At 38.5% G+C, this 15,533-nt stretch overlaps 1 protein-coding gene across 2 annotated transcripts in view; it reads left to right on the top strand.

Moving 5' to 3' along the window:
• The window catches only part of MOSPD2 (motile sperm domain containing 2), a 43,178-nt gene extending 28,193 nt beyond the window's left edge, over positions 1 to 14,985 (top strand). Inside the window, exons 9-15 of one of the 2 annotated variants that reach the window (XM_084869860.1) lie at positions 2,836 to 3,012; positions 3,608 to 3,720; positions 6,515 to 6,611; positions 7,680 to 7,776; positions 8,105 to 8,234; positions 10,956 to 11,058; positions 14,052 to 14,985. In XM_084869860.1, the coding sequence (XP_084725986.1) occupies positions 2,836 to 3,012; positions 3,608 to 3,720; positions 6,515 to 6,611; positions 7,680 to 7,776; positions 8,105 to 8,234; positions 10,956 to 11,058; positions 14,052 to 14,093 (759 nt within the window). In that variant the 3' untranslated portion in view covers positions 14,094 to 14,985. Of the gene's footprint in view, positions 1 to 2,835; positions 3,013 to 3,607; positions 3,721 to 6,514; positions 6,612 to 7,679; positions 7,777 to 8,104; positions 8,235 to 10,955; positions 11,059 to 12,098 lie in introns of both variants that reach the window. The other variant, XM_084869859.1, reaches the window with a different exon arrangement.
• Positions 14,986 to 15,533: the final 548 nt, after the last annotated feature.

Raw genomic sequence — 15,533 nt, 5'->3', positions numbered from 1 at the left:
TATAAGCAACTGTAGAATATATGTAAAACAAATATAGTATACTAGAGGCCCGGTGCATGAAATTCGTGCATGTGGGGGGGGGGGGTCCCTCAGCCCAGCCTGCACCCTCTCCAATCTGGGACCCCTCAAGGGATGTCCGACTGCCCGTTTAAGCCCGATTCTCATAGGATCGGGCCTAAACGGGCAGTAGAACTTCCCTCTCACAATCCAGGACTGCTAGCTCCCAGCTGCTCGCCTGCCTGCCTTCTTGATTGCCCCTAACAGTTTCTGCCTGCCAGCCTGATCACCCCCTAACTACTCCCCTGCCAGCCTGTTTGCCCCTAACTGCCTTTCCCTGCAGGCCCAGTTGTCCCCAACTTCCCTCCTCTGCTGGCCTGGTCACCCCTAACTGCCCTCCCTTGCAGGCCTGGTGCCTCCCAACTGCCCTCCCCTGCTGGCCATCTTGTGGTGGCCATCTTGTGTCCACATAGGGGCAGAATCTTTGACCACATGGGGGCAGCCATCTTGTGTGTTGGAGTGATGGTCAATTTGCATATTACTATTTTATTAGATAGTATATGTAATTCTTCCTTCTTCCCTCTCTTTTAAACAAGTAGTATATTACACACTATTATGCATCCTGCTTTTTTCTTTACCTGTCTCAGAAATAATTTCAAATCAATATGTGACAAGCTCTTACTCTTATTTCTGACTGCAAAATATTCCAGTGTCTAGAGATGAACCATAAGTTATTTAATTAATAACCATTAGGTATTAGTTTCCAATTGTTTACTACTAAATAATCTTTTTCATTTAAACGATAATGTAGTCCAGCCAGCGTAGCTCAGTGGTTGAGTATCAACCTATGAACCAGGAGGTCAACAGTTGCATTCCCAGTCAGGGCATATGCTTGGGTTACAGGCTTGGTCCCCAGTGAGGGTGTGTGCAGGAGGCAGCCAACAATCATTCTCTCTCATCATTGATGTTTCTATCTCTCTCTCCCTCTCTCTTCCTCTCTGAAATCAATAAAAATATATTTAAAAATAAATAAAATAAAAGATAATGTATACTATCAAGTTTTTTGCAAATGATTTTAATACTTACAAATGAGATCAGGAGTAAGTAGGGATGTGTTAAATTCTTAATACCACATAACAATGAAACATTGTGATAATGACTATTTATAAACTGTAAAACCTATAGAAATGGTATGCCTTGGGTTAACTTGATTGACAATATTTCTACTTGATTTTTATAATCTTCTTTGTACACTGCCTTCCTGGCAAAATTGTATTCAACCAGAACCAAGGGGATAGCAAGATGAAAAGTTTTGGTATGTTCTTGTTTGTTTTCTTTGATTAAAAAAATTGAACTAATATTTTTTTATTTGAAGTTTTATGCTTTCCTATTCTGAGATTTCATATTTCACATTTTAACCTAGAAAAACCAGACTATAGTTAATTACAAGTACTACCCTTAGTTAAAATGGTGATTTTATTGATTTGACATTTTTTTAACATTTGCCCATAGAATTATCTTAAAATAGCATTTAGTAAAATTTAATTTTCTTTTTAGAGTTATAAAAGGTTATTTTATTTCCCATTCTCTGAGGTTAGTGGTATATTTCTTCAGGTTGCAGTCAAATTGTACAGTGAAAAGTATGTTTCCCTCCACAGGTCACTGCCCCAGGAGCAGTCACTATATCCAGATTTTCTCTCCTTCTGGAGATATTGTGTCCATTATACTATTTTTCATAATGGTCACATATCATATATATTCTATTGTGGGTGGTTTTTTTTTACATCATTTACTTTTACGTTATACCGTAATTGATTCATAGAGGTCTACCTGACTCTAGCCATTGTAGGACATTCCACTGTGGATATAACATAACCTATTTAATCAGGTCTCTTTTGAAGGTACATTACTTATTTTCTAATTTTTTGCCATTACTAATAGTGCTGCAGTGACTATCCTTGTAAATAATGCTTGATGAGCGGGTGCGGCAGTATATATAGAGGATAAACTCCAAGAAGTAAAATTAGGTCAATGGTACATTTAGTGTTTAATTTTTATAGCCATTGTCAATTTCCTCTAAAGAGATTGTGGTCATTTACCAATAATGTGTGAGAACATTTGAACAACATTCCTGCCAACACCACATAGTATCGTTTTTGCCAGTTTGGGGTGAAAAATATTTCATTGTAGTTTTAATTTTCATTTCTTTTATTACCAGTGATGCTGAGCATGTTTTAATGACGTAGAAGGCAGCCTTCATTATTTCTCTGTGAACTGTATCGTTCCTTTATTCCTTGTTCTCATAGGTTATTCTTTTGTTGTATATATTAACAAAAGCTGTTTTTTTATTTTATGTGTGGTGCACATTTCTCCAGTTTGTGGCCCGTTTTTGAAAGTTTTATTTTACTGTGCTCAATTTTTATCAATATGTGCATGCCTTCTATTTTTTGTGCTACGCTTAGAAAGCCTATCCCTGCTTAGGGTTTTTTTTTTGTGTGTGTGTGTGTGTGTGTTTTAATCCTCTTGTGTGTTGTTCTGGAGCCTATATGGTTTTAAAAAATAAATACACACACAGACTTGCAGACACACTTAAAGCTTTCATCCATCTGAAATTCTTTTTGGTGTAAAGTGTGAGCTAAAGATCCAGTTTGCCTGTTTTACAGATGGCTGGCCAATTGTCTCACACCACTGATTACTTTTTCCTTTTCTGGTTTGTTTTCAATTTCACTGTCTGATTCAGTCTATTTCCTTGGCCACATGAATGGATTTCAACTTCACTAAGAGAAGTGTTTTTCTACCCACTCTTTAGCTAGCTGATCAAAATTCCTTTTCTTCTAGGATCCTTTCAAATATAGCTACCCCCCTCTAGTAGATGATGACTTCCAGACACCGCTGTGTGAAAACGGGCCTATCGCCAGTGAGGATGAAGCTTCAAGTAAGGAAGATACAGAAAGTGATGGCAAAGAAATCTTAGAAGCAGTTTTTAATGAAGAACAAGTAGCTGGTCTGAAAAAGGTAATTTCAATAAGAAGATGAAATTAAGTCAAAAGCTCTGGCCTAGCCCTAATTCTACTAATAGCTTGCTATGTGATTTTGAGTAATTCACAACTTTCTGTCCTCCTGCATCTTTGTATGTACAAAGAAAGAAGGATGGGATGGGGGTGTGATTCCATACTTTTGTATAAAAATTGACAAAATGCATTTGACGGTGTTATCTAAAATATTTTTATTTATGTGAAATAAAATTATAACTTTGCCTTCTTGATCTACTTCCATTCTTTGTTTCAAACTTTAAAAAGCACTTAGTTGTCTTCTTATAATCAGAGGCTTGATAAATACATTATAATTTAAAACAAATCCAAAGACTTTTAAGGGAAGGACCAGGTTATACTTTCTATTAATATAATCATTTATAGTAGGCACTCAAATTGTATGTTAATGTAACATTAATATATATTAATTATGTAATTTAGGTATAATAAAGCTACATTAAAGATTATAATTTTCATTGAATCAATCCAATGTTTATTTTTTGATCTAATGACCTGCCCAGCCGTTAAGTATGAAACTAAATTTCTTGATCTTTTCTTCATATTTTTTTAATCTTTAGATTAACCTAACTGAATCTACTTCCAAAGCAGAAGAAAATGAAAAAGTTGATTCCAAGACTAAAGCTTTCAAAAAGCCATTGAGTGTATTTAAAGGGCCCTTATTACACATCAGGTAATAATGGAAGATTTTACTAGCTATGTTTTCATAACATATTTTAATCATCTTGAGGGAACTGAAAAGTAAGAAAACTTCTATACTATTTTTGAAACTGGCAAAATACAAAATTAAGGGTTATCTGAAGACCTTGGATTCCAGACATAATGGATAGTTTTAGCTGCCTTTTTATTATTTTCCATTCAGTGTGTTTAAAAGGCCCTCATATATCAGGTAATAAGAGTGAACTAGAAGCCCAGTGCACGAAATTCATGCACAGGGGATGGGGGTTCCCTCAGCCCGCCCTGCAATGATGCCAGTGTCCCATGCCCTGGCCTCTGGCCAGAGGCCCTCCCGCTACGTGGCCAGGGCACGATTGCTATGCCACCAGCATCCCCCGTTCCCCCGGCTACTGTGGTGCCATCTTTGTCACAGAGTGATGGTTAATTTGCATGTTACTCTTTTATTAGATAGGATATTCTTATATTGACAGTAAATCTGAATGACGTATTTTTCTCATTTTACTAATTCTATTAGACTTTACACAAATTCACAGATTCCAGAAACGACATTGAAATGTAGGTATTTATCGACTAGACCTTCCAAAAGCTAAAGCTGAACCAGAAAAAGAATTTTATTAAAGCCAAATTTCAGCCCATCTCTTGTTTCTAGGTTGTATAATCCAAAAGATTCAGGATTGTTTCTTTATCATTATGTAAAGACCTCTTTCTCTCTAATGATGCTTTTTGGTTGGTAAATCTATTTAGCCTTATATTAATGTTGCTATATCATCTTTCTTTTTTTTCTTTTTTTTTTTAAATATATTTTATTGATTTTGTATAGAGAGGAAGAGAGAGAGATAGAGAGCCAGAAACATCTATCAGAGAGAGAGTCATCGACCAGCTGCCTCCTGCACACCCCCTACTGGGGATATGCCCACAACCAAGGTACATGCCCTTGACCGGAATCGAACCTGGGACCCTTCAGTCCCCAAGCCGATGCTCTATCCATTGAGCCAAACCGGTCTCGGCATATATCATCTTTCTTTAGTGATGACTTAATATATCATTTGTTATGCCTTTACTTGAAACTTTTCTATGTAATGTTTTAGGTGTGTATGTCTCTTATGAACAATGCAGCCAGAGTTTTAACAAATTGAACCTGAGATTCTCAAAATGACAAGATTGGTTTGTTTACACAGATTATGATTACTGTTATATTTGGAGTTGTCATGTATGTATGTGAGAGAGGAAGAAAGAGAAACAGAAACACACATGAATGTTCGGTTTACCATGTTTTTTCTTTGCCATTTTTCCCTCTACTGGTTTGGAAGTTATTTTGTTTTTTTTTCAGTAGAGGCTTGTCAAAACCATAGGTTATAAATATTTACATTGATATTTGTAATATCGAGGCTTATAAATATCAAGGTATGGCCGGAAGAGCTCATACGGGAGAAAGCCAAAGTGGAACTTGGGTCTCTGCCATTCCCAGGAAAGTCACAGGGCTGCACACGCACCCAGGGACCCAGCCTATGTCTGCCTTCCCGGAGCTTCTCTCAGTTTCTGTGCTGGTTTCTGGGAACAGTTCTGATTTCCAAAACCTTCCTGACGTTTCTGTGGCATACTGCAGGTGGAGTCCGAAAAGGAAACCAGCAGCCTGCTCATTTACCGTCTTATCCAAAGCTGGGCAGAGCCCTGCTGGGAGAGCACTTCCTTAAGAATGTGTGCTCTCTAAGTGAATAAACATCTCCGGTGTGCAGACATTCCTGTCATAACATGAATCTATTTAAAGGTGCATCTCTACCTCAAGAGCTGTCTGAGGAATTCACCTTTTTATCTAAAACAAAAACAGCCGAAACAGGTTTGGCTCAGTGGATAGAGCATCGACCTGTGGACTGAAAGGTCCCAGGTTTGATCCCAGTCAAGGGCATGTACCTTGGTTGCGGGCACATCCCCAGTAGGGGCTTTGCAGGAGGCAGCTGATCGATGTTTCTCTCTCATTGAGGTTTCTAACTCTCTATCCCTCTCTTCTTCTCTGTAAAAATTTTAAAAAATATATTTTAAAAAATAAAATAAAAAAATAAAATAAAACAAAAACAAAAATACTGTCCTCCCATTGTTTGGAGGCACCTGATCCAGTTTGGACAACTTTGCTGAAGGGTTTGTGCTTTCCTTTTAGGTCACAGGCATCACAGTAGCCAAGAACAGTGAAATTAGCATTTTGAGGCTCTCTGGTTTTACAGTTTGACAAGTTCTTCCTGCACTTCTCACCCTAGATGTTATTTGTGTTTATTTTTCTTCTTCCCTATGACACAGAAAAGGCCTTTATTAGTAAGAAATTATTCTGTTACTTGAATACATCTCTAATGATCTTTCTTTTGAAGTTACGCTCTTCTCTATTGGTGTATAAAAATATGCTCCACTCTAATCTGTTGTAATTAGATGAAGTTGAGGCAACAATTTCATCTTTGCTTTGATTATTGTCTATAACTTTCCAAAGAGTTCAAGTAAGTGTACCTTACATTGGAGCTGAATATAGGACTAATTCAGAATCTTTCTAATTCTCTCCATGTTCCTTCCTATTTTGCTTTTGATCTTGGGGAAACCATAGGACTTTTTAAATAGCATGCATTGGATTAATAAGATTAACATACAAAATATATTAGGTAATTATTTTGTAATCTTGTCTTTTTTGATAAAGTTTATTTATGCAAATGAGCATAAAATATTAACCAAATGTTTTTCTTCAAGCTGGATTAGATTGTCATTTATTTTGAGTAATACGGATGTCTTATGTTTTTGTCATTACTTAGCCCAGCGGAAGAACTGTATTTTGGAAGTATAGACTCTGGAGAGAAGAAATCTTTAATCGTGTTGACAAATGTAACTAAAAACATAGTGGCATTTAAGGTAAATTTTTGAAATATAGGATAAATTATGTGTGAAAATTTTACATGGAAAGTGGTTTTAGATAATATTAATTGAAAGATTGATAATTTGAACTTATGCAATGGTTTTATTTATGATCTTTTTAGGCATGTTATAATGCCTTATCTTATCCAAAATTTTTCCTGGGATCTGTATTTCAATCTTTTATGCCCAAATTAATTCCAGGGTTTAACATTTGTTGTAAATAAAAAACCCAAGGAAATCACTCTTCATTATATGATTAGTTCTTAATAATATTTAACATAAAATTACAAAATCTTCCAAGTATAGTATATTTAGGAGTATTAGTTTGTACTGGATACTAACCTGATATTGAGCATTAAGTGTCATAAAGACTGAGTCCACCACCATCCCATATTGTAGGTATTACTTCCTTAAGTCCTCTATTTAATTTAAATTTAACCACTAGGATGTCTGGATGTCCTTTGATTATCAGCTGTTTTTTTATTTATTTATTTTTTAAATATATTTTATTAATTTTTTACAGAGAGGAAGAGAGAGGGATAGAAAGATAGAAACATCGATGATAGAGAGACATCGATCAGCTGCCTCTTGCACACCCCCTACTGGGGATATGCCCACAACCAAGGTATAATACATGCCCTTGACCGGAATCAAACCCGGAACCCTTCAGTCCCCAAGCCGACGCTCTATCCATTGAGCCAAACCGGTCTTGGCTCAGCTGTTTTTTTAAATTTTTGAACACTATTGTAACATGTGGATTCAGGTTTTTGAATTTGTGTTAATTCAGGTAATTAGCACATGATAAATATTTAACAGATAGAGTACTTGTTTTATTTAAGGGGAAGGCTAAGTGACAATTGGACTTAAAAATGAGTAAATATTTTTTAAATAGCTTGAGATGCTTTTTTCCTAATGGTGAGCAAAGATATATTCTCTGCATAATCATCATAGCTTATTTTGTAAATTTGGGTTATTGATTAGCTGCTAATTTTGTTGAAAGTCCCTTATAAGCCATTTCCCCAAAAAGCATAGAGGTTAGTATGTGACTACTGTGTTTATGAACAGGTGAGAACAACAGCTCCGGAAAAATACAGAGTCAAGCCTAGCAACAGCAGCTGTGACCCTGGAGCATCAATTGATATAGTTGTGTCTCCACACGGGGGTGAGTTGTCATATGCTAGCCATTGCACTGTAGGCACCTGCTTTCTTCCCACATGCAAAACGAAATGGGCAGACGGGTCTCCCAAGTCCTTCCCAGCGTTCACTAATTGTCACTTGCTTTTTAACAAGTAAAATCGTTTCAGCCAATACCAGTTGAAATTAATTTCAACAAAGAACTTGTTTTTTAGAACTTTTTCCTTATTTTTTTTTTTTTTTACGGAAGTTCCATATCCCTATGTTTCTTACTTTTTTCTAGAATAACGCCTTAAGGCACACACCTAAACTTTGGTAAAGATTCCCCTTCAAATCATTTGCCCTTTTGAACACAGGCGTTGCGGTCTCTGCCCAAGACCGGTTTCTGATCATGGCTGCAGAAATGGAACAGACATCTGGCACAGGCCCAGCAGAACTGGCTCAGTTCTGGAAAGAAGTTCCCAGGAGCAAAGTGATGGAGCACAGGTATGCTTTTTACTCACAGGCCTTGAAATGTGGTGGGAAAGATCAGCCAAAGAATGCGCCTTCTAGTGTTTGGCAGACATCGAGGCATCTAGTGTGGGCCCCAAGTTCTGTGGGGCCGTGCGGGTGCCCAGGTGAAGGAGACCCTGAGTTTCTCAAGATGGCTGCTAGTAGCAGACACTTGCTTTCCGGCCAGTCACAAGACTCTGGATGTGTGAACACACAGATATTGTCTGATGACTTCAGGATAATCATGGGTGGGAAGAATGTGACTTAGCAGTCAGTCAAGGTCCCTTTGATTAGGGACTGAATGGCCCCTGATCTTTTTTAACTCTTCTCTAAATTTGATAGCTGTCTTCTGAAAGTGTAGGGAAAGAGATTCTTATAATTCCATCTTAATAAGGAAATACTGAAGGCTGGGGACTTTGCCTTACTCTTTCCTGTCCTTTCAATGTGGTCTTTCCACAGATACCAGTAAGACATTGTTTAGGATGAGAGCAGTCTAAACTTTTTTCAAACATGGAAGGTGTTACATTTCAAAGGATCTGTCATGTGGCCACTGATCAGTAGGATCTTATATTAATCACAATATTGACTCAAACCCACAAGCCTTTTTATGGTTTAACCATGGATGCAAGAGGTATCCCAAGAGAGGGTTCAAAAAATGCAGTCCTCACAAGATCAGAAAGTTCACTCGCAGAGTTAGCTATATTAAGAAAGCAAAAATCTTCATTGTCTCAGGCAGTACAATGGTATGGTGCAAGCATGTCTGGTTTCCCACAAGAAATGTCAGATGCCCCCAATCACAGACCCGCTAATCTCTGACTCCAGGCGGATGCTCCTGGAATGGGACTTTCCTAGCACTGACGAGACAATGAAGGTTGAGACAAATGTTCCTTACAGTCCAGGGCCCCGAATGATCAACTCCCATGGGAGCTGGCTCAGTCCCACAGAGAATGCTGCTTATTACTTTGGGTCTCTGATCCCCAAGCCCATTCAGCTGGTCACCAGATGCATGCATCTCTCCAGAGAGAATATCCTTAGCTGGTCACAAAGCCAACCTCTCAAGACATAGAGCAAGACTAAAGGAAAACTTCATTGGGCACATGGTTCTTCTCCTTAGGACAAATGACACAGAAGAAAACAATGACTGTCTCTGGGAGGGAGAAGGATCCATAGAAAATAGGAGTACTGCCCTGGACAGTATGGGTCAGTGGTTAGAGTGTGGGCCCATGCACCAAAGGGTCAAGGGTTCAATTCCTGGTCAAGGGCACCTGGGTTGTGAATTCGCTCCCTGCCCCCAGTTGGGGTGCATGTGGGAGGCAACCAATGAATCTCTCTCTCCCTCTTCCTCTCTTCCTATTCCTTCTCCTTCTCCCCCTTCCCTTTCACTCACTCTGAAAACCATAGAAAAAACATATTCAGGTGAGGATAAACAACAACAAAAAAGAAAATAAGAGCATGCAACAAAAATCTCTACCAAAACCACTATCCCAATACTGAAGGAACTAATTCACACAAATATTTCTCCTTCTAATCTAAATTTGGAAAGGAGGGGACAAGGACTTTCCCCTCTCAGTCTGGCACTAGATGAGATCCAGGAGAAGTGACTTTTTAAAGAACTCTTACCTTTACCAGCTTCTGCAAGTTTTCCAGGATCCAACCTGCAGGCTCCCAAATGAGTATGGTGTCTCAGCAGGTCCCATAGAGCAGGGGACCTCAAACTTTTTAAAGTGGGGGCCAGATCACGGTCCCTCAGAGAGCTGGAGGGCCGGACTATATGAACTACTAATTCCTACTGTAACACCTCGGCTGCGCTCACTGCCCAAAAAACCTGGCGGGCCGGATCAGACTCCTCTGCGGGCCGCATGTGGCCCGCGGGCCATAGTTTGAAGACCCCTGCGAGGGTCACCTTACTGCAGGGAAGGAAAAATAATTTTGCTTTACCTTTCTAACTTCTTGGCTGAGAGCCCCCAGCCCCACAATGGAAGACAGGCAACAGGAGAAAAACAGAAGTTTAATATACTAGAGGCCCGGTGCACGAAATCCATGCAATGGGCTCTGTCCCACGGCTGTAGTGACTGCCTCTGCCTCAGCCCCCACCCACTCTGCTTCAGCCCCTGCCACCATGGCTTCCTCGGGAAGGTTGTCCGTCAGGACATATGGTCTAATTAGCATATTACACTTCTATTATTATAGATTCTTCTGTGTGCATGGGAGAGATCCAGAAAATAATAAAGCTCCCCCAAGTGGCCCAGGCCGCCACCTTAAACACCATCTACAGTTAAATGTTGGGATAAAGGATGCAGTTATGGAAGGTTATCAGGAAAAGCACAGGAAACAAGGCTAAGACTTATTATGTAGATTTAGGTTAGTGCCTTCTCCATTGATGAGAGTCTAGATTTAGTCTTCCTGGTATAAATAGAGATTCCCTTTGTAAATTAACTCTTTCTTACAAAGGGGCAGCTTCTTTGTTTTCAGAGTTTTTCTGGTGTCTGCTGTTTTTGTGGTATTTCTTTTTTACTGAGCCCAAGATAATATTTGTCCCAAATTCTGTCCCCTTCAAAGATAAATACACTGCTACCTTAGGTAAATCTGGGTAGAGAAGTGAGTACTTTTACCTGTGTTTCATATACTCTGTGGCTTTTTAAAATTTTTATATTTTACTCTTATTTTTAAAAATTAAAAATGTTAAGAAGTTATGTTTCCTTTGGATTTTCACAGGTTGAGGTGCCATACTGTTGAGAGCAGTAAACCAACCAGTCTAACATTAAAAGACGGTGCTTTTAACGTGTCAGATAAAACCAGTGAAGATATGTGTCTACAGGTAAGGAGGGATCATTCTGCCTAACTAAAATGGTGTTGTTAATGCTAACTAACATCAGAAACCCATTTTTTCCCACTGACTTAAGGAAAACCTTTGGCATACACACAACAGAAATGCTTCTTTGTAAAGGGAAACGAAATCACAAATGGTAAGCTGCGAGTTACTTTTGGAGATCTAACTTTTTTAAAGCTCTGGCCATTTTTTATTCAAAGATTTTTTTTTTATTGATTTTTAGAGAGGGAAAGAGAGAAACATTGATGGCAGAGAAACATCAATCGGCTACCTCCTGCATGCCCTCTACTGGAGATCCAGCCCTCAACGCAGGCGTGTGCCCTGACCAGGAATCTAAGCAGCAACCCATTACTGCAGTGGTCGGCAAACTCATTAGTCAACAGAGCCAAATATCAATACTACAACAATTGACATTTCTTTGGAGAGCCACATTTTTTAAACTTAAGCTTCTTCTAATGCCACTTCTTCAACATAGACTCGCCCAGGCCGTGGTATTTTGTGGAAGAGTCACACTCAAGGGCCAAAGAGCTGCATGTGGCTTGTGAGCCGCAGTTTGCCGACCACGGCATTAGTGCATGGGATGAAATCCAACCATTGAGCCATACAAGCCAGGGCAAAGCTCTGGCCATTTTAATTTGAACTAGGAACGTCTGGCAAAGCACATGGTGCTTTGGGATGTAATCAAAGAATTCTCACAGAAGAGCTACCATGTAGTGCATTACTGGTAAATTTTAAAAAGACAGAGGATAGAGTACCCTTTCTGAGCAGCTGCTTCCGCTACTGCCAGGGAGTGATTACTTAGCTCCTTTCTCAGCTAGAAATTAGACCTTTTCAAAACAGGAGTAAGCCAGTGCACGTCTGTTCACCAAATGAATCTAATTCCTCATTGCATTTCCAGCTCGCAGCCTTTCAGAATAAATGGACCCATCCCGTAAATGTGTGGATTTCTCATATTCCTGTTTGTCATTCACGTGATTGATGTACAGTTTTATTAATACAGATCTTTCATCCTTTTTTTCCCTGTTTAGCTCAATCGTTTACTAGAAAGCAATAGAAAGCTTGAAGACCAAGTTCAGCGTTGTATCTGGTTCCAGCAGCTGCTGCTTTCCTTAACAGTGCTCTTGCTTGCTTTTGTCATCTCTTTCTTCTATTTGTTGTACAGCTAAAGAAGTGGTGCTTGCTAGGAAACAGGACTCTGTCGTCCGTTAGCTGGAAAAAGTAAAACCCAGAACTTCTCCACCATGCCACTAACAGTGTCACACATCTGTGCTTCCTACAAGGAAAGGTGCAGCACTTAAAGGGGAACAGACACACGTCTTGAAAACAAACTGTTAGAATAAAGAAACACTTAAGAAATGGATGAGAGGATAGCTGGTTAGTGAAATAAGTAAAAGCATATTTGTTGTGTAAATTAATAGCTTAGATATAACTTATTTTTTTTTCTTTTGAATACTTTTAAAGCTTAACTTTTATCTTGTGTATATGTTAGCAGAACTGAAAATTAGAACATGCTTTGTTGCAGCTAAAAGAATGTAATCTGATTTTTTTATGACATGATTATTATAGCTGAGCCAACTTACAAGCTTTTCTATACTGTATATATAGAACATGTATATTGGAATGAAACATACAGAGTAACTTCTATAATCATGACTTTGTAATTTTGAGAGTTACTTCTGAAGATGCTAGTCAATATTCTTTTGGAATGTAAAACTACTTAATGCCTAGCCACCTTTTGCCTTTCTTTTCTATCTTCCTTAACAGTCTGCATTTTATTAGTCTCAGACTTTTTTTAAAATATATATTTTTATTGAGAGAGATAGAAACATCAATGAAGAGACTCATCTATCGGCTGCCTCCTGCACACCCCTCACTGGAGATCGAGCCTGCAACCCACGCATGTGCCCTTGACCAGAATCAAACCCGGGACCCTTTAGTCCACAGGCTGACGCTCTTATCTACCGAGCCAAACCAGTTAGGGCCATACTTTTTCTTAAACATGTTTTTTTTTTTTTTTTTTTACCAATTTTAGAGAGAGAGGAAGGGAGAGGTAGAGAGAGAACATCAATGTGAGAGACAAACATCAGTTGGCTGCCTCCTGCACGTCCCCTACTGGGGAAGGAGCCCACACACAGGCATGTGCCCTGACCAGGAATCGAACTAACAATTTCTTGGTGCATGGGACAATGCCCAACCAACTGAGCCACACAGGCCAGGGCTGAGATTTCTTTTTCTGAACACTCTTCCTTTGGTTAGATTTTATTTTAATTCTATTGGTGATGTCCAGAGGGAAAATCTCTTCAGTTCCACTTTCCAGTCTTTTTTATGCCATTTTCATGTTGCTCACTATGGCTGTACCTCACCCATTTGCTTCATTTGTTATAAAACCCTGGTCATCTATTGCGCCATCTTCACCCTCTTTCCTTAAAGGAGCTAGATAAAAATGTTTGCAGGGTTAGTTTTTGAGATACATAGCAGTAGAATTCGTTTACATTTCAGTTCCTTGTTCAAGTCAGACATGAAAAGGGAACTTGACAAAAGACTGGAGTATCTATAAGCATGAAAAAAAAAAAAAAGCGAAACTCAAGTGTCAGCTCTTCACTTCAGAGTATAAAACAACTTGTGATGAGCTGAAAAACCTTCAGACCAGGGCTAAGTTACTTGCCTGATGCTCTGCCTTGTCACAGTAATACCCAGGCGGTTCTTAAATTCCTAAATAGAAGCACCTTGCTATTAAATCAGTTTGTCCTCATTAATATCACATTTCAGTCCATGTCGGTTCACAAGTAAATCTACCTTATATGAAAGAAAAAATAGTCTTCCTGTAAAATAAATGGTGAGTCTTAATTGAGCCATGTTTGGAGATTTTTTTTATTGTGAAGTTGATGATTCCAAGACTGAGTTATGAAGAGCCCTATAAGAGAGTCCTTAAAAGGACACTGGTCTGATACTCTGTCTTAATTTGGGTTTTTCTGTTTCAGTTTGCCAACTCCAGACGTGAAAATGACTGCAGTCCACCCTAAGTACTACCCATAGTACCCCCCTGTGTTTGTGCACAGCGGTCTTCCCTTATATGTTAGACTTCTGGCTTCAATATAATCAAATACCAAAATACATGTCTTCTGTTCCTCAGCAAATAAATGAGGAAATAATTAGTCAAAATTGGAAATGTACTATCCTAACAGTGCCCCTTTAATTTTTCATATAATAATTACATTGATTCACTAAAATGTTCCTCCTTAATATCTGGTCAGTTGAATTTAATAACATATCTTATTAACATGTGTGTGTCTGTTAAATGTGACTAGCAAAATTACTGAAAAGTTACTGTAAAATCAAAGGCATTAAACGTGTGTACTTGTCTTGATTAACCACTGTTTTTACATGTGATTTTATTCTGTCTTATTTGATTTTATTTAACCACATTTGTATGATTGTTTTTGGTACTCTATAATTATTGTATTTTGAATCACGTCATTACTTTTTCATGACCAAATTTCCAAGAACCAACGTATATGTAGATTTAGATTGTTTTCAACTTGATGGAAATGAATAGATTTTTGCATGAAAACATTGAGATATCATTAGTTTGATCTGCAAGTTGCCTAAAAATGCAATTGCTGGTAAACCTAGCCTCAAATTTCATAATGATAGCATTACCTTTTATATATTACCACTAATTTTGACTGGATTTAATAGCACTTTATTGTACAATTGCAAAAAAAAAATATATTCCTAGAATTGTTGCCAGTGTAATTTCTCTAATGTTCTGGTGCTTTTCATATATTTTCAGTATTTTATTACTATATTGGTATTTTCTTTGTATAAATTGATCAAAAGAACATGTTTTCTATTTTAATATGTTTTAGAAAAATAACTACATTTATGAAATAAATATCATCAGGAAAAAAAAAATCTCTGGTCTCTAATTGATACAGCATCTTAAAAACCAATGTTCAGACTCCCTCTGATCTTTTAAAGATCACATTAATTTCTTTTGCACTTGCTTTGCATTTTTATAAGGACATCCCTGTAAGCTTCCCAAGATGCACTTGTTTCATCAGGTGACCTGTCCTAACTGTGGTCCTTTTCCCGGCCCCGTGTCAGAGTCTGGCTTCTCTTCACTGGAGCTCTCTCTTCCTCAGACTTAGCATTGGAGTCACTGTCACAGCAGGGGGCTCCATGGTGAAACCTATCACCAGAGCTACTCCATTTCCCCCCCTATCCCACATTTCCTATCTCCACCCCCATACCTTCCTGTCTGGCTACTGAGCACATCCATGGAAGGCAGTCCTTGTGAGGAGGTCCGGTGAAATGGGCAAGGTTGAGGGTTGGTATGATCCCCTTTCCACTAGAACACACAACCTCCTGATGGGAGCCTCTGCTCCATTGAAGTAAAAATGAATAAGACGGGTCTATCTTCTAAACAGGAACAGAGGTAGAAATACAAACCCATCGGAGAA

Source organism: Pipistrellus hanaki, assembly GCF_964339955.1.
Source record: "Pipistrellus hanaki genome assembly, chromosome: X".
Classification (NCBI taxonomy): Eukaryota; Metazoa; Chordata; class Mammalia; order Chiroptera; family Vespertilionidae; genus Pipistrellus; species Pipistrellus hanaki.
This window is presented reverse-complemented; position numbering and strand designations above follow the sequence as displayed.